The following is an 18366-nucleotide window of genomic DNA, read 5'->3' on the forward strand; positions in this document are numbered from 1 at the left end:
ACTGGAGAAGAGGTGCTTAAGAGGTGACATGACAACTATGTATAAATATATAAGGGGATCATATAATAACCTCTCTGATGCTTTATTTACCAGTAGATCCATTCAAGGGACATAAGGGCACCCACTCTGTTTAGAAGAAGGGAGGTTCCATTTAAATATTCGGAAAGGTTTTTTTTAATGGTACGGGTATAGGACCTGTTATCCAGAATGCTTGGGACCTGGGGTTTTCCGGATCTTGGATCTCCATAACTAAAGTCTGCTAAAAATCATTTAAATATTTTATAAACCCAATAGGATTGTAGGATTGTTTTGCCTCCAATAAGGATTAATTAGATCCTAGTTGGGATCAAGTACAAGGTACTGATTTATAATTACACAGAAAAAGGAAATCATTTTTAAAAATTAGAATTATTTGCTTATAATGGAGTCTATGGGAGATGGGCTTTCCATAATTTGGAACTTTCTGGATAATAGGTTTCTGGATAAGGCATCCCACACCTGTTCTAAGCATCGCTGCTGTGCATTGCTGAGTACTACTATTCCATAGGGCATAATGAAATATCAGCTTTGTAGGTGACTGTCAGGAAAAACTTAGTGATTTTTTTTTTTTTTACACGATCGTGGTTGCTAATAAATTTTGCTCATCACCATTTCATAATAAATATGCTCCTTTATATTCAAGGATTAACTTGCTGTTCTGGCTATTGAACAGCCTTTTTTCATTGATTTCTGTGGTATGTTTGTTCTACCTTGTTTTAAAACAGCCAAGTGTAAAAAGATTATGTTCATCATGGTAGCCATAATGAAAATCTCAAGATATTGGCTTTAATATTTTTATAGAGTGCATGGGCTTTTTACTGATTGTAAACAAGGCAATAGATGCAAGTGCTTGTTTGGAAGGGCTTCATAAATCACTAGGCCTTTTATTACAATGCCAGTATAATTATGGGCCTGTGTTGCTTGTCAGGCAGGAAAATGTACGACTATCTGGCAAAAGCCATTATCAGAAAAGGGACCAGATGCATTCAGCTCTCCATTCTCCAGTGTCCTCTGATATATTTCATACACAATCTGGTGATAAGTGGTGATAGTTTATTTGACAGGGTAGTGCCTGTGTGTAAATTTTGTTTCTATATAGCATGTTATGGATTTTTACTCAAGTTCTGCAAAGGTGATTGAATGTTAGCGATTCACTATCACTAACATTTGTTCTCCCTATTTTCGACAGCAGCTACATAATAGATGGCTTTGCCTCCCTGACTGAAATTAAGCACATGGGAGTTTTGTAGTTATTTTCTTCAAACAGAAACTGTGTGTACAGCTGCTATAAAAACCCAGTACTTTGTTATTAAATATTTATAAATTTTTCTCTATGGGACTCCTGGTACAGTATTAAAGCCTAAATGATCCTTTATCCCAAAAAATGATATGCAATACAATATACAATTTTATATGAACAGTTTGAAATACCTATCTAAAATATGTAATAAAGGCCTGAAGATAATATTTAACATTATTATACATACAAGGCAAGGTGAACAATGGGAATTAGGACTGTTGCAAGATCTTTTAATCTATAGGGGGAAAATGGGGTTAAAACCTGTGTTTTGTTTTTTTAGCTATTTATTAACTGTTTGGATTTGCATTGTAAACTTGTTTGTTGTGTACAGGGGAATATAGATTTTGCAAGGTTATTTTATATGCTTGCTTGAAGAGACGGAAGGCTTGTGACGGTAGGGATATCTGATTTTGAGAAAGGAGTTTCTCCAGATATATGTTCAGAAGGTGTGAGTTAAATGAAGTAATTAAAAAAACTTCCCTTGCTTTATTTAATTCATTAACTTTTATTATTTTATATAGCACCAACAATTTAAGCAGTGCTTTTACAGAAATTATCAATCATTTACATTAGTTCCCACCCCATTCAAGCTTACAAGCTAAGGTTTCTATCACATTCACATATACTTAGGATGTATGCAATTTGACATTGTTATATGGGAGGGTATATGTAACCTTTAAATGCAGAAAAGCAAATGTATTAAGAAAGCAAAATTAATAAAATTATTATGTAAATTAATTAAAGGTCTGATAATGTGTTTTTTGGAAATAGTGTCATGTTAGCAGGAACTAGTCATTTTATATATCAAATATCTTTAAAGGAGAAGGAAAGGCTAAGTCACTTGGGGGTGCCAAAATGTTAGGCACCCCCAAGTGACTTAGATCGCTTACCTTGTACCCCGGGCTGGTGCCCCTGTTAGGAGAAAAAAGCACCAGCCCGGGGCACCTGTAGTGAGCGCTTCCTCCTTCCTTTTTCTTCTGCCGGCGAAATCCGTGGGCCGGCGCATGCGCAGTAGAGTGAAAAGCCGACTTTCAAGTCTAAGTTCGGCTTTTCACTCTACTGCGCATGCGCGCGCAAGCGAAAAGGAAGTAGGAAGCGCTCGCTGCTACCCCGGGCTGGTGCTATTGTCTCCGTACAGGGGCGCCAGCCCGGGGTAAAAAGTAAGCGATCTAAGTCACTTGGGGGTGCCTAACATTTTGGCACCTCCAAGTGACTTAGCCTTTCCTTCTCATTTAAAGTGTTACAAAATGCATATTTTGCCACATTTATTAAAAGTATGTATCTGTTTCCTTACACAATCTAGTAACTATTTTAACATGGACTTTTTTCTATATTTAAACTTTTAGAGCTCCAAACGAGACTGGAGGCCGTTGGAGGAGCACAGCTGTACTGATATTCCATGGCTCCTACTGTTCATTCTTTTTTGTGTTGGAATGGTGAGTAATTTTATTTGCCAGTGGTCACTGTGGAAAAGAGATCCCCAACATTTTGTTAAAACATTAACATAAAAGCACAAAAGCATGTGTTGCAAAGAATGCCCGTTTTTTGCAGATTGCATGTCCTTAGACTCTCTTTGGTACCACACTTGTCTCCAAGTCTGGAACTGACAGAGCCCTAGCTTTGAGGCCAGTGACATAAACAAACAAACAAATCTCAGTAGTGCACAAATTTTGAAGAGTGCAAAACCGATATATGCATTCCTCTTGGGTTTACTGACAAAAATGCTTAAATCAAAGATAAAAGGAATTGCTATTTGGTTTATTTGTAGTTTAAGGGCTCTGGCACACAAATCTCCCTTTTCGCGGGCGGCTAATCTCCCCGAATAACCATACCACTGGCGAAAATGTAAATCGCCGGTGGGATGGCATACGTGGCTTCCTCTCAAGGCAACTTCCGCAATTTCGGGGAAATCGTGGGGGCGTGTATGATGTCCTACCGGCGATTTACATTATCGCCGGTGGGATGGCATTTCGGGGAGATTAGTCACCTGCAACGAGAGATTTGTCGAGGGCAACTAATCTCCCGTGTGCCACAGCCCTAAGCGCAACAGTATGCACAAATACCAAGGGCCTCTGTCCATTTTCTCAGTGTGTTAAATGGCCATAAACGTTTGCATGTTGTTGAATTTAATCTACAAATAAATTTACAGTTGAGGAACCTGATAAGCAGGTTTGTGGACAGATAGGCTTGGAGTGGAGGAAGTAGGAATATATAATGAATACTGTACCCCCGTTGCAAAATGTAAGGATATTCGTCAATGAGAAGTTCTATGACCAAATAAAGGCATGAAGATAAAGTTGTTATTATAACAATAATTTATTGTTATGATAATACGCAAGTTTCACAGCGTTATGTGACACATATGACATCACCAAACACAGATTATAATAATATAATTTACATGATTATCATAATCTTGTTTTTTTTTGTTTTTAATATGTTCACTGCGTAACATTTTGAGTAGAAAGACATAAAAGAAGACATACCTTTAATTGCTAATGCTGCAAAATCATATACAATTTTCATGATATAAAAGTTTTGTTCTACACCTAAAACCCGCAGCAGATTGCTGTTCTATATAATCCAGTGGGTATTTTGCATTAATGTATTGTAATACATTTATACAATTTAGTCTGTATGTAATTAAAATATGGTGTTCGATTGTAATAACAGGCATTGAAACTATTATTTCAGTACTCTGTTAAGAATGTCTGTTATTATTCTGTTGTGTTTTTCAATCAGTTACTTCCAGGCTGCTATGAAGCAGCAACTTACTTATATATATATTCCTAGTCATAAATAGATTGTACTGTTTTATTTAGGTATATGAAGAGTGGCTAAGGACAAGCTGAATATTCTATTTACATGTGTATATATGTGTAACTATGCAGAAGAAAATGTCAGCAAAACAAATCTCATAAAATAAATAGCAAAAAATTAAAAACAAATACATTTCAATATAAAGACTGTTTTTTTCATTTTGGCAAAAGAAATTACAATGAAAACCATCACTTTTAGGTTTATTATATTTTTGAGTTCCTAAACATCTAATTAACATGCTAATTATTGCAGGGCAGCATGTAGAGCTTTCAGATTTTGCTTCTGTTTGCTCATCTGAAGACAAGTAATTAGCTATTCCGAGTTATTCTTTTCTTTTACAAGTTGGCATGTTAACATGTTGTGACAATAGAAAGAGGTAAGAAGATCAAATTTGAAGGAATGCATCCTAGATTTTGTACAGGCTGAACATTAAGCCGAAATTTCTTTTTTCATGCTAATAAAAATGTGGTGGTGGTTAGCAAAGTGTTTAGTCATCTGATATGAAGATGACTTTGTTAAAACAGGCGCTAATGGTTGACATTATTACATAGCTATTTATGGAAAAGACATCAGTCAAGTCCAGCTCTTCAATGTTCAGCCTGACCATGCTCAATCACAGACATGCAAAAAAAACTCCACACATGGGTTTAGACAGGGGAAAATTCATCAAAGGATTCATATCCATTAGGACTTTAATAAAAACATTTATATATAATTATGATAAATATTTATTTATGCCTTGACAGCCCCCTGGGCAATGAGCCAAGGGGGCTGTCATGTTGGTCCCACAACTTGATTGTCACTGGACTGACCTCCAAACCGCTAAATTTAGGAAAGCATTGTGACTTATTAGTGTCTAAATTAAAGCAATTTATCAAAAAAGAGTGGGCATAAACACCTCAACAATAATTTAAATACTTCATTTTAAACAATAGGAAGCATTTTTTTTTAGTTATTGCTGCTAACATGGTACAATGAGTTATATTTAAAGTGGACCTGTCACCCAGACATAAAAAGCTGTATAATAAAAGCCCTTTTCAAATTAAACATGAAACCCAAAATCATTTTTTTTATTACCACATCCATACCCATTATAAAAGCATTTAAAAATCCCAGCTGTCAGTCATATATTGCCTGCCCCGCCTCTATGCCTTAGGCATAGAGGTGGGGCAGACAGTTACTTTCACTTTCAATTCAGAACTTTTTAGATGTTGCTGCACTGCTCACATTCCCCCTCCCTCCTTACCATGTAATTTTGTAACCAGTGCATGGACATGGGCATTAAGTCCCCCCATACTGGCACAGAAACAACATATTGGCAGAATGCAATGCCTGCTTTGATAAAAGTGTCCACAAAATGGCCCCTGCCTGCATGCTGCAATTGTGGATTCCAAGGCTGAAGAAACTAAGATTAAAATAATTTATATAGTGTAAGTAAAGTTTATTTTGCTTGACAACCACAATAGAAAACAATTTGGAATTATTTCTTAAGGTGACAGGTCCGCTTTAAAGGAGAACTAAACTCACTGCACATTTTCTTTACAAATACCATTACTGAGTGCCCCCAAGTGAACTGCTAAATCGATTTACTATATACCTATAAAAAAATTCACTATTCAGGCCGAATCCAGCCTTTTTTTGATGGATTTGGTTTCGGCCAAATCGAATCCAACCCCTAATTAGCATAAATTAGCATGTGCAAATTAGCATTCGGAAAAGGGTTAGAGTTTATGGGGGAAAACTTTTTAGCTGTGCGCACGGCAACTTTTAATCCTTCCCGGTCCTAATTAGCATATGCTAATTAGGATTCAGATACGGTTTGGGATTCTGCAGAATCCATCGGGGGGGTTTGGCAGAACCCAAAAAAGTGGGTTCAGTGCATCCCTAGTTCTAGGTGCCACTAATGTGAATCCATTGGCAGTAAAATACCAAAATGACTTTCCTTCTCCTATTAAGGGAGAGGGAGAGCTACATAAACGCTGTGCTTTGGAATGCAGTTCATTAAAATTCTGACTACAGGCAATGGCAAAAGTATTTTAAGCTTGGAAAGGGGTAAAATAGAATTGTGTTTAGCTGGCCATCCAGAGGGGTTTAGTTTTCCTTTAAAGAGCATCTCCTTTTTTTAGGTAAGGCCTTTATAGGTCTTTGTAATATGGAGCAGCTCATGAAGTGGTTCAAATTGGATTGCTGATTTGTTTTTCAAATTTAATTTTGCTTTCAATTTCAGATTTTGCCTAATTTAGTGCAAGGAATGGCAAAATATGCGTATTTCATAATTTAAAGAAGCAAATTTATGTGTATCTTAAGCACTGTTAATTGAAATGCTTTTGAAAAATGGGGTATAAATGCGCTTTAACGTGGCAATTACTTTTTAATAATGGTAATATGGGTAACAATGGTGATATGGGTGTTTGATAATTTTGTTCCTTAAATACTTTCAGTAATACAGGTATCTGTTATCCCGAATGCTTGGGACATGGGGTTTTACAGATAAGGGGTCTTTCTATAATTTGAAACTCCATACCATAACTGACTGATATGCAATAATAGAGATAATTAGACATGTGGCAAAATCATTTCTCGTGTTATTACTGTTGTAAGATAACACTAACAACTTTGTTGCTTGCCTCCTTGGGAGCTAGGAACTAAAAGTAAATGGAAATTGTATTTTCAGAATTGGTTAATATAGCTGTATTGTAAATAATTTTTTCAGTGTCAGATTTATTTGCATTCTCCATTTGATAAAGGAGAAGTGGATGGCAACCACTCTGCTCTGTTACAGGGCAAGTGAATTTATAGCTAAGGTACCTTGAAAGCTTTTAGCAGTAGAAAAGTTGAATCATTTTTTCTCCTCCCAGCATGTGGCATAATGCTAAGGCTTCCTTCTAAATCACTTTGAAGAATAGATCATTGGTGGAGCTAGAAGGGAGACCTTCATAAGGCTTAAGAGCTTCATAAAACTCTTGAAATGCTATAGCTAGGTAGCAAGCTAGTACCTTGCTGCTTTATGGGTTTTTTTTTGCAAATGACAATTGATGTTTAGTGAGTGGAGTAGATCTAGTCCTGCTTATTATATGTAAAGGTGGCCATTCCGGTACAAATAAAATGTGAAAAACAAACATTTTTTGGTATGTATATGCTGGTCTGCCAATCTCAACCAACATGTATGTGCTATGAATTTTTGTTGCTTTGTTGATCAAGCCATGCTAGCCATTGCATTAACAAATCTTGTGATTTCCCATTCCTGACAACAAAGATATACACCCACGCAAGTAAGTGGGTGTTTTGAACTGCTAAAAAGTATTGTTAGTCAAAAATGCAGAGTAGAATGCTTTACTCAGAGACTAGTCAGTGCTGGGTTTTTTCACCAGATATACTATGTAACCCCCTTGTTTCCTGTGTATAACATACACATACAGTACACATACAATATGTACTTCTGTAGAGCAAGGAAGAGCAAATGCAAAATTTTGTACTAATGCTATTTAAAGAAGCAGTATAACCTTAAGTTCAATGAATAGGTCTTGTGCTGAATGTACTCTTTGCCTATTGTTTTTATTACAAAAAAAATGGAAAGCTATTTCATGTTCCTTGCATGGTAGATCATTCGATTACCAGTAATGGGGTAGCCTAAGGCATACCAAAATAATTAAGATTCCTGAAACTAAAAAATAAAAATGGGCAAACAAAGTCACCTCCTGGTGACCAAAGGAGGGAAAAGCTACTAAACATGGTTATTCAAGCTCAAATACCACTCATGCTTAGTTAAAAATTAGTATACATTTATTTCAGTTCATTAAATAACAGCAAAAGACCCCTTACATGCAATTCCTAAAACCATGTTATGCTTACCCAGCACTTAAAGTAATCATAGGCTCCAAGGGGGGGAAACACACACAAAAGGTATATATAAAGATATCAAACCCCTCTCGCCCCTTAATTAAAATCCATCATGTCATAATTAACTCTTACACTCGCAGGTCCCAAGTTCAATCCAATTAACATGTAAGATAGAAACATGATATGAAACATACATGTTATGGGGTCACATATCATTATACTGTTATAACACAAAAAGGGACAGTTTTAAATACAGCAAGTACCTACTATCATATCAAATATAAGTCGCGTCAAAAGTAAAATTCATGGCCAAAGGTATGCGTGTTTGTAAATTAAAGATCCACAAAACCTCTTGTTTATGTAAAGTAATGTTTGATATGATAGTAGGCACTTGCTGTATTTAAAACTGTCCCTTTTTGTGTTATCAGTGTTAACAGTATAATGATCGGATTAGCCCGATATTGCCCACTCGTAGGTGAAGATATCGGGAGTAAAATAGCAGCTCCCTTTTTTTCCATGGATGGGGGCACTGGCTGGGGAGTTAGAGAGAGATAAAGCAATCCCATTTCTGTGGGAAATGGCAATGCTGTCTTCTGGATCATAGATTACATGCCACAATATAACTAATTCTGCTGTTTCAAGTACAAATTATTTTGACCATTCTGAAGTTGGCTGTGGAAGATCCTTTTACAGCATGCTATCTGAACATACATCCTACAGATATAAATATTCTGTAGTTCATACAGTGCAGGGCAACATTACATAATATTTATATTACCGGTACTTTAAAACATTTTCATTTTTTTGGTGTTACTGTTCCTTTTAATGCAAGCAAAACCCAAAGTACTACCCAATTATTTTCTTTCTAACATTTCAGCTGTAGCTTGCTTTTTTGAAGCTAACAGAGGCAGCATGAGTGTAAACAGCATTTTTAATGGTGTATTCATCCTTAGCTCTGCCTTTTATTTTATACTACGGCTTTTTGCTGAGATGCTGCCTAAAAGTAATGAAGGTAAAATTATTTTCCCAGCAGTAAAAAAAATACTGTTTAAATTTTGATGTATTTTATACAAAATAGTAATGGTATAATATGCTATTTCATATTGCAGTAGCTTGTTTACTTTCTCTTTAAATGAAAGTGCTTTTCAATTGATATTAATCTTTTAAGCAGGTGTCTTATTAATAAGTTAACAAAAAGAAAACAGGTTCATTTGTTTGATCTATTACCGTAACAGTAAATAATGCTACTGTATGTGATTTTTAATTTGTTTTGCTCATTGCAGGTAACCCTGCAGAGAGCAGTACACTAGAACAAGCTTTACCTGAAAATAACTGATAAATCAAAGGCAATCACAGAATGGATAATTCCTTGCTGATTATAAAGCACTGTCCATAAATAGATGGCTGGCTGGACCAAGATCCAGAGAAAATTGAAATAATGCTTTGTTTCTTGTGACAATACTCCAGGTCAAAAACTGAAGAACGAGATTGTCACCAAGAGTAAAATGGGGCCATTCCCTCTCTGTTTTGCTGCAGCTATCTGTAATCAATAGTAGTTTACTCTGAGATTAAATGGGTGCATTACAAAGGAACTTCTCGGCTGTTAGTTTTATTGATAGTTATGAGATATTTAAAATGACCAAAGCAATGTGCTGATTTAACAGTAGATTGTATAGGAAGTATTGTTATCTCAAAACTTTCTCAAACTATCTCAAAGTTGTATTTTATTGAAAGTTGTAATATTTTTCTGTGTTTTGGGTGCCTTTTGCTGCCATTCTCTGCCGTGCAGTTTTAATATATTACCCCAAATGTGCAGGCTGTGTTGTCCTTTTAAACTCTTCAATGCCCTGAAAATGCCATCATGTAGCAAATTTACCACAGAGTGGTACGCCTTTTGTTTTTAAAACTGCAGCGACATCTCCCAAGTAAGGATAGGTTCCCACTGGGAGCTTTTTTTAAGGTATATAAACAAATGAAAACATTGTAAAATACCTTCTACCTCAGAAATAAGAGTCCTAGCGACATCATACAAATAAATAACCCCTGTATAGCTGACATTTGTTTTTGCATTGTTTACTATCAGTATGTTCACTGTCTACAGCAGTTTTGTCCAACTGGTGGCCTGTGGGCCCCTCCTTGTGTGACCCCCATTCATCTGTCTAGCTGCTGTTACCAGTTACATATGCAAGCTTTAAAATTGTATCAGGACTGAAAAAAACTGCCCCTGCATTATTCACACCTCAGATTCAGGCTTGTATATCTTTGTATTGTTCACACATGTATTTTCCTGCATTGTTCACACCTAAAAGACCTTAGACTTTAGGCTTCCGCATTGTTAACCTGTTCACACCTCAGACCGACTGTTGGAGTAGTGCCAGCATTGTGTCACTGCATATAGTACAGTACAAACTGTGTTGGAGATATCATGATCGGTTACTTTCCTTCTCTGCCTGCCCTGCCTTTGTGCCTTACTCTACCTGCCCTACCCTGCCTGTGTGTGTGCCATTCTAACTGCCCTGTGGAAGGTAAATTTGCTGTTCTACCCAAAAGGGCGGAGGAGGCATATGGACTTGAGGTTTTGTCTTAATATGACATAATAAACATCTTTCACATATGAGTAAATGGTGATATCCCTGCAGTGAGCTCCAATTTTCTGTTTGTGTGCTACCACCAATGATGTGAGTTTGGTCTTTAAAGATCTTGTAATAACATGGGTGTGGTTTAAAAAAAGGGAGTCGTCAAAACTGGCCATTATCGACCCTCCGTCACATAGGTCAGAAAAATTCCAGCCCTTGGTACCACAGAAGTTGGACCGCACTTGTACAATAATGTCTCATAATTGTATGTAGCTATACAAATTACTATGTCCCATTATTCTCAAACGTCAGATATAACACAGTATGATATTAATTCAATGTTGTTACCAAACATGATCCGTAAGATAACTTGTTGGAGATATTCATTAATGTAATCACAGACCATAACATATCATAGGTAACAATTTAACTGCACTGAGCCATTCAGTCCCTCAATATAATTCATATGTCCAAAAAGTCTTCCTCTGTAGTAGTAATATAGTAAAAAAAGTACCCCTATTAAAAAATAGGATATCCAGTGACAGGAATTCCATGACCATATAGAGGCACAAGGCTGAAGGCCAAGTATATTTTATAGAGCACATGGAACTCCGAGGTGACTTCTAAAATCATTTTGTAGCAGGGGTACTTTATTTATTATTCGTGTCATGACTCATGTGTCAGTAAGTCATGACACAAATTACATCACATAACACTGATTATAACTGATGACATCACTAAGCATTGCTTGTAAGTATGTAATGTACAGGATATTCACCACTCTTGTGTATTATATATTTAAATTCACCACTCCCTTTGGAAAATTGGTACATTGTCATTCAGCACCTATTGGGTTTCTGGTTTGTAGGAAGCATTGCAAAGTTGGCTGCTTTTTTTTTTGCCATAGACAGGTTTCAAGGCTGTACAAATTAAAGTTTGTTGCACACAAATCCTCTTAATTGTCTTGTAGTTCTTACAAAAGAAACTAAACCACATGGGTGTTTAATAATGAATAAGACATTTAAATGCATGTCAGTATATGCCTTATATGTTAGTGTTGGCCATTGTGTACATAGTAAAATATGTTACTCTGTGCAAGTTTCTGGAGGCCCCTGTGTTTTGGGGGCCATGTTTGGTAGACAGTGTGTATTTGCTTCATAGGTCAAGCAATACTTAAGTTTCTTTAGTTTTTATTTAAATTTTTTACTCCAAAAAACATTTGACAATTCACTATTCATATACCAATGCTGTAAAATAGACTTCTTGATTAATGCACAGCGCATATGCTACAGAGCTACACCTTTTCAAATGTAGTGGCCGGATGTGGTCTATGATGATTGTAATTAAGAAAACAAATCTATCAATAGAGGTTGTGTATAAAAACCTGGTAGGCATGAGTTTGTACAGTCCACTATTTGCGGGGTGCAATTCGAAAACGCTATATTTTGTAAATGTGAACTAGTTCTCTAACCAACTTAGATTTTAGGGAATGCAACATAAAATTAATATGTATGTAATAAATTCTTGTCTTTATTGTATTCCTTAATCAGGGCTTCATTTGTGGTTTTTCCATTGCCACTGGAGCTGCCTCACGTTTGGTGTCTGGCTATGATAGCTATGGAAACATCTGTGGGCAAAAGAATACCAAAATTGAAGGGTTTGTTAACAGCGGCCTTGACCACAGCAACCACAAGTAAGTCCATTATTTTGTAATGTGCATTTGTTACAAAAGTACTGCGTTAATCTAGGTTTACATTAAGATTCTGTGTAAGCACCAGTCAGGAGTTTGTGTGGAGACAGGTCTTGCCTTGTTAATCTAAAGGTGGCCACACACGTGGCGATTTCCGATCTTTCGTGCGACCATCAACCACTAACTGTTCAGGGCTGAAACGGCAGATAAGGAGGTAGAAACGGCAGATAAGGAGGTAGAAACAATAGGATTTCTACCTCCTTCTGCCGATTCAGCCCTGAAGGCAGATTTTGATCAGGCGCCTTCTATGGCGCCCGATAAAAATCTTTTGACCTGGCCGATTGGCGAGTCGACCGATATCAGCAGCCTCCTGCGATATCGGCCGACTTGCCATACACGCACCGAATATCGTACGAAACGGGGTTTTGTACGATATTATCGGTGCGTGTATGGCCAGCTTAAGTGGGTGGATAACATACAGGCACAAATAAGAGGGGGGCATTCCAAGTAAGTGCTTTTCCAGTCATTGTGTAAATTCAAAGCCATCCTACTGGAAGAGAAGTACGCTGCCCCCCCCCTCTTTTCACAACACTGATGTTGATTAGGTGGAATAAAATCAGAAGCAGTCAGGGCAGCAGGGCTTTAAAAGCTACTATATGACCTGTCTATTGTTCACTCATCTTCATAGCATCATTTGTAGCAAATACAATTAATTCTATGCTAATAAGGAGGAGACAAGGCATTCACGGTAGTGCTGCAAGATAAGTTGCCCTGCCTCCTCCTGACTTGGTGCTTACTACTTTTCATCAACATAGTGAAGGATGGGTCAGTGACTCCCTTTCTCTGGCAGAATAGTGCTCAATATGATGCTAAGGTAAGAGCTTCCTTTAAAGAACAAGTCAACCCAAAATATATTTTTTGACAGAAAAAAAAGCTTTGCAATATACATTCATTACAAATTTGTAAGAGTTATTTGTATGTATGATTGCTATTAAAAGCAGTGTTTGTCCTTTTTTTATTCTGTGCCCTGGGGCTCTGATTATCAGATTATCAGACCGGTCTTGCTGGAAGAGACTGACCTTTGCAGCATTGTTTAAGGGCTCTGGCACACGGGGGAGATTAGTCGCCCGCGACAAAACTCCCTGTTCGCGGGCGACTAATCTCCCCGAGTTGCCTACCCCTGCCATCCCACCGGCGAACATGTAAGTCGCCGGCGGGATGGCAGACGCAGCGGCGCGATTTCCCGAAATCGCCGAAAAAGACTCGCGAGCCTTTTTCGGCGATTTCGGGAAATTGCGCCGCTGCGAGAACCGCGAGTCTTTTTCGGCGATTTGCGCGAAATCGCGCCGCCGCGTCTGCCATCCCGCTGGCGACTTACATGTTCGCCGGTGGGATGGCAGGGGTAGGCAACTCGGGGAGATTAGTCGCCCGCGAACAGGGAGTTTTGTCGCGGGCGACTAATCTCCCCCGTGTGCCAGAGCCCTAAAAACTAACACCCAGGAGTTCAGCAAATGCTGCCTTCAATAGTAATTACGTTTACAAATAACTTTTATTAGGAAAAAATGTCCTTTAAATGCATATATTGAAAAAGCTATTATTTTTTATAAATCCAGTGTAGAAAAATTGTTCTACTATATTAAAGGGCAATTTCCATCAATTGCTGAGAAATTATATATTTCAGATAATGTTAGTCATGGTAAGAATACTTTAGAGAAAATCCTTATTTACAGAAGGACTCCTTTACGTGGCATGTAGATGGCGCTACTAAGATACTGTTATTGTTATTTCCATGCGCTTACTCCAGCTGATGGAAAAAATGTGGACAGATAGGTAGTTCAGTTTTGAGTCCTTCATACTGATTCGGCAACCCTATTTATCTGTGTACAGCAACCTCAAAGGGGCCTACCCGATATATGCCTGAAAATTGGTCCTATGTTGATTATGCAGATTTGATTTACCCGTCAGATCGAGGACCTCATCGGCTCATTGATGCTCCGGCATCTTGTGTTGCCTCACTTAGGTGGGCATATTGGGAGAAAGATCTGCTTATTTGGAGTCCTTGCCGAACAAGCAGATATCATTGTGTATGGCCAGCTTTAGCTTGCAGTTTCTTTTTGTTTTTTTTTAAATATGGTTCAAGCTACAAATGTCAGTCTAATAAGCCACTGGATTTCTTGTCAACTCACAGCCCTCCTATAATGTTATATTGTCCTCACTAAAAGTTGGCAAATGGTGTTGCATAGTTAAAAAAAAGGGTTGTGACTAGAGATTATTTCGACTGTAGCCAGTCAAAAACCTGCGGGGGTAGAATACCCTAGGTTAGTCTTAGCATAAACCACCCCCTTAATTTGGTCATAGGGATATTGGGGCCCTGTCAACAGCATTTCACATGGCTTTGCAACCAGCAACTTTTTACATTCTGCTAAAACATGTGAAACATTATAGAATATGAAATATTAATATATGTTTGCTAAGTAAATGTTATTTTTAATACCACCTAGGAAATCTTGTATAACCTATTTGTTAATGTCATCTTAGTGAATGCATGTGAGCAAAGTGATTGTTCTTATGGTAGATAGCAGTCTTGCAGCCTGCACTAATTCCTCATTAAAAAGGGCACCAAATCTGATGTCTTAATAAAAATCTGCTGCATGTAAATTAAAGTAATGTAATAGACGTAAGATTAAGTAAGGTTTGTAGCAGTAGATTCATCTGCAGCAACTGTGATTTTATAACCTATGTACTTATGCTGTCATGTACATGTTTCAGGTACGTTTTTTTCTTGGATCCTTGCAAACTTGACTTAGTAAATCGAAAAATCAAGTCTATAGCGCTCTGTGTTTCAGAATGTCCTCGGGAAGAGCTACAAACCCTCAATGATGTTAAAAAATTTGCAGAAACAAATGGTGAGTCCCTAAGGTCATAGAGCTGGCAAAGCAGTTCTGCAGAGTAGCTTTTCACAACAGAAATATCTGTTTGAAGCCACACTGTAATAATGTTTTTTATTTTTTTTTTTTTTTTTACGGATTGGTAACAATGGTTACATTTTGTAAAATATACCATACTCTTGCTCTCAAAAGTTTATGGGGGTTGGTTCATTTTTATATATGTTATTGTGTGAGGAAAATAGTAATAACTGGAGGGTAATATTAAACTGGTAAGAATTCTGTATAAAGTTTAATATGCCCCTGAATGCCCCTTTTAAGAAACACGGGTAAGGACAAGAGGGTAATAAGTGCTGTCTACCACAAGGGTTGGGCTGTTGGCACTATGGGCCTAACAACACCGCAATTCACCCATACGGCTGCTATAAGGGTTTTTTTTTGTTTTTTTTTTTAACTTTGTCTATAAAAGGGAATACAAGTCTGTTATAAACCTACATGTACAAGCTAATGATTCGGTCAGCAAATCTCATGAGGGTACCTGTATTCCATTACTCCCAGACAGAACATGCTTTTACTGCAGTAATAAAGGGATTTATGTGCTAATCTCCCTAGGCACAGGACCATAAAAGAATTAATTCAGTGCTTTCTGTGCATGAAGCCTTCTCTTTAGGTGTTGGTTACTTTATATTCAAATTTAGAAGGCAAAAGGTGGAAAATAGAAGCTTCCACAGAATACAGCATTGATTTCTAACGTTTCATATTATACAGAATTGCACAGGGAAGTAGATCAGTTATTTGGTGGGTAATCAAGAGTTCTTTTATGCTTTTGTGTGGATATACAGGAAATCACTTATTCTAGATACTGTCTGGGGTTGCTTTATCATTTATATTACATTCCCTTTTGGTGACATTACATACATTGTAAAATATTCAGGTTTCTAAATGTGCAGGGCTGCAATAAGCATTTTTAGTTTCTGTGAGCACCATGAGCTTAAGGCAATTTTCCTGCTTGTTTGTGAAGGAAACAAAAATATTTGAAACATTTTCTTACCCAGTTAGCGTATACATCAAACCTAACTGCAATGCAATCTAGGACATTGTTTTTATTCATATTTTCTTAAAACACATTTAATGGTTGGTTCAGTTAGGTTTGATTTACAGAGAAATACATTTTTACCATTCTTTTTAAAAATGTTAAAGGAGAAGGAAAGGCTAAGTCACTTGGGGGTGCCAAAATGTTAGGCACCCCCAAGTGACTTAGATCGCCTACCTTGTACCCCAGCCAAAGGTACTTGTAGTGAGCGCTTCCTTCTTCCTTTTTCTTCTGCCGGCGAAATCCGTGGGCCGGCGCATGCGCAGTAGAGTAAAAAGTCGACTTTCTTGTTTAAGTTCGGCTTTTCACTCTACTGCGCAAGCGAGTAGGAAGTAGGAAGCGCTCGCTGCTACCTCGGGCTGGTGCTGTTCTCTTAGTTACAGGGGCACCAGCCCGGGGTAAAAGGTAAGCGATCTAAGTCACTTGGGGGTGCCTAACATTTTGGCACCCCCAAGTGACTTAGCCTTTCCTTCTCCTTTAAGCAGATCATCCCCTGTCCACTGTAACCTATAATATATATAGGTCAGATTATCCTAAAAGCACTGTTAACTTGCAACTTGCTGTAATTTTACTAGGTAAACCAGCATTCTGAGGTTTTGTTTTGTTTTTTTTTAAAAAAAAAGCCATGATTTATCTTTATAAAAGATTTTATAATGTATTAAATGACCAAAATAGCACTAACCCCCATATGTAATAAAAGACTAGTCTCTTTTATTACGTATGGGGGTTAGTGCTATTTTGGTCAGTTGCAGTAACTCATAGCAACCAATAAGATGTTTGCTTTAAAACAGGTGACCAGTAAATTATACCTGCTGATTGGCCAGTCTAGAGGTAGCATTTACTTGTCATCTCTTTAAAAGTAAGTATCTTATTGGTTTCTAAGAATGCAGACACACGGAGCTACTAGTAGCAGCTACTTGTTGTGGCTACTAAATTAGACTACTACTAAATTCCCACCAGCGATTTACATTGTTGCCGGTGGGATGGCATTGCAGGGAGATTAGTCGCCCGTGGCAATGAAGATTTGTTGCGGGGCAACTAATCTGCCTGTCTGTCAATGCCCCAAGAGTTACTGCACCTGTGCAGACTTTGTGCCTTTATTACATATGGGAATATATATAAGGTTACATAATTTCTATACTTAGCCTTTTTGGGCTTTAGTTGTTGTTCAGTTTATTTTTTATGTTGTCTCTTTACTGTGCCATGGTATTTATCACAAGTGGCTTGTATAAACATAGCACATAACTTGCTTCTCTTGCGTCTGTGGGCAGCTCTGACAAACAAATACCATTGCTTATACCTTGTAGATTCTTTTTTTTTTTTTTTTTTTTAACAATTTTTTTATTGAGCATCACTAAATATCATTTTACATATACAGTATAACATACTGATTGTGTTACAGATGCCATGTTTAACATTGAAATAAAATATAATCCAACTTAACAGTGATGGCGTCATATTTTGTGCAGTTTCTAAGTTCTGTCTCTACTTAATTAACATCTTTTATTCTGGTTGAGGGGAAATTCAGAAATCATTATATGTACCAACATTGGTTCTATATATACATTATGTAAGGGTCCACTACTGGGTCTAAGTGTATCCAGGGTTCCCATTCTTTATAAAATTTGTCCGGGCAACCTCTTAGTTAGCTTGTAGAGTGGGATAGATTTTTCTATCAATTGTTCCTACTTTGTAGGTAGGAAGTATTATTCAGAGTTTAAAAAGCTGTATCTTAGATCGAAAAAGCATTTCACACTCATCGCATTCTTTTGGTAACTTATCTATGGATGCACCAGATCCAGAATCGAATCCCAATCTGAAGTTGTGACTGTTGTTGCCGCAACCCAATTTTTTTCTTACAATTTTTTTTTAATTTGCAAATTAGTGTTCGGCGCGTCCCTCGGCTTTCCCTTGATAGCCAGTATTTTTATTTTTTTTTTTATTTATTTTAAACTCGATTCAGAAAAAAAAACCACTGCAACTTTTCTGACAATTACTGTGCGTCTAAATGGCTAAAAATCAAATTGTTGCAGCGACAATTCGATAAAACCTGGATTTTTGCGGCAACAATTGGAAAAAGTTGAGTTTTTTTACCACTGTCTTGCAGTGACTTTTCCTTGCGA

The 18366-nt window shown here is 37.3% G+C and overlaps 1 protein-coding gene across 4 annotated transcripts in view; it reads left to right on the forward strand.

Moving 5' to 3' along the window:
- Positions 1 to 18366, forward strand: part of slc44a1 (solute carrier family 44 (choline transporter), member 1) — a 122092-nt gene that overhangs the window by 65098 nt on the left and 38628 nt on the right. For all 4 annotated transcript variants that reach the window (XM_004910857.4, XM_004910855.4, XM_002933990.5 and 1 more), the window contains exons 2-4: positions 2686 to 2775; positions 12126 to 12268; positions 15035 to 15171. In XM_004910857.4, the coding sequence (XP_004910914.2) occupies positions 2773 to 2775; positions 12126 to 12268; positions 15035 to 15171 (283 nt within the window). In that variant the 5' untranslated portion in view covers positions 2686 to 2772. The remainder of the gene's footprint in view (positions 1 to 2685; positions 2776 to 12125; positions 12269 to 15034; positions 15172 to 18366) is intronic.

Source organism: Xenopus tropicalis, chromosome 1 (assembly GCF_000004195.4).
Source record: "Xenopus tropicalis strain Nigerian chromosome 1, UCB_Xtro_10.0, whole genome shotgun sequence".
NCBI lineage: Eukaryota > Metazoa > Chordata > Amphibia > Anura > Pipidae > Xenopus > Xenopus tropicalis.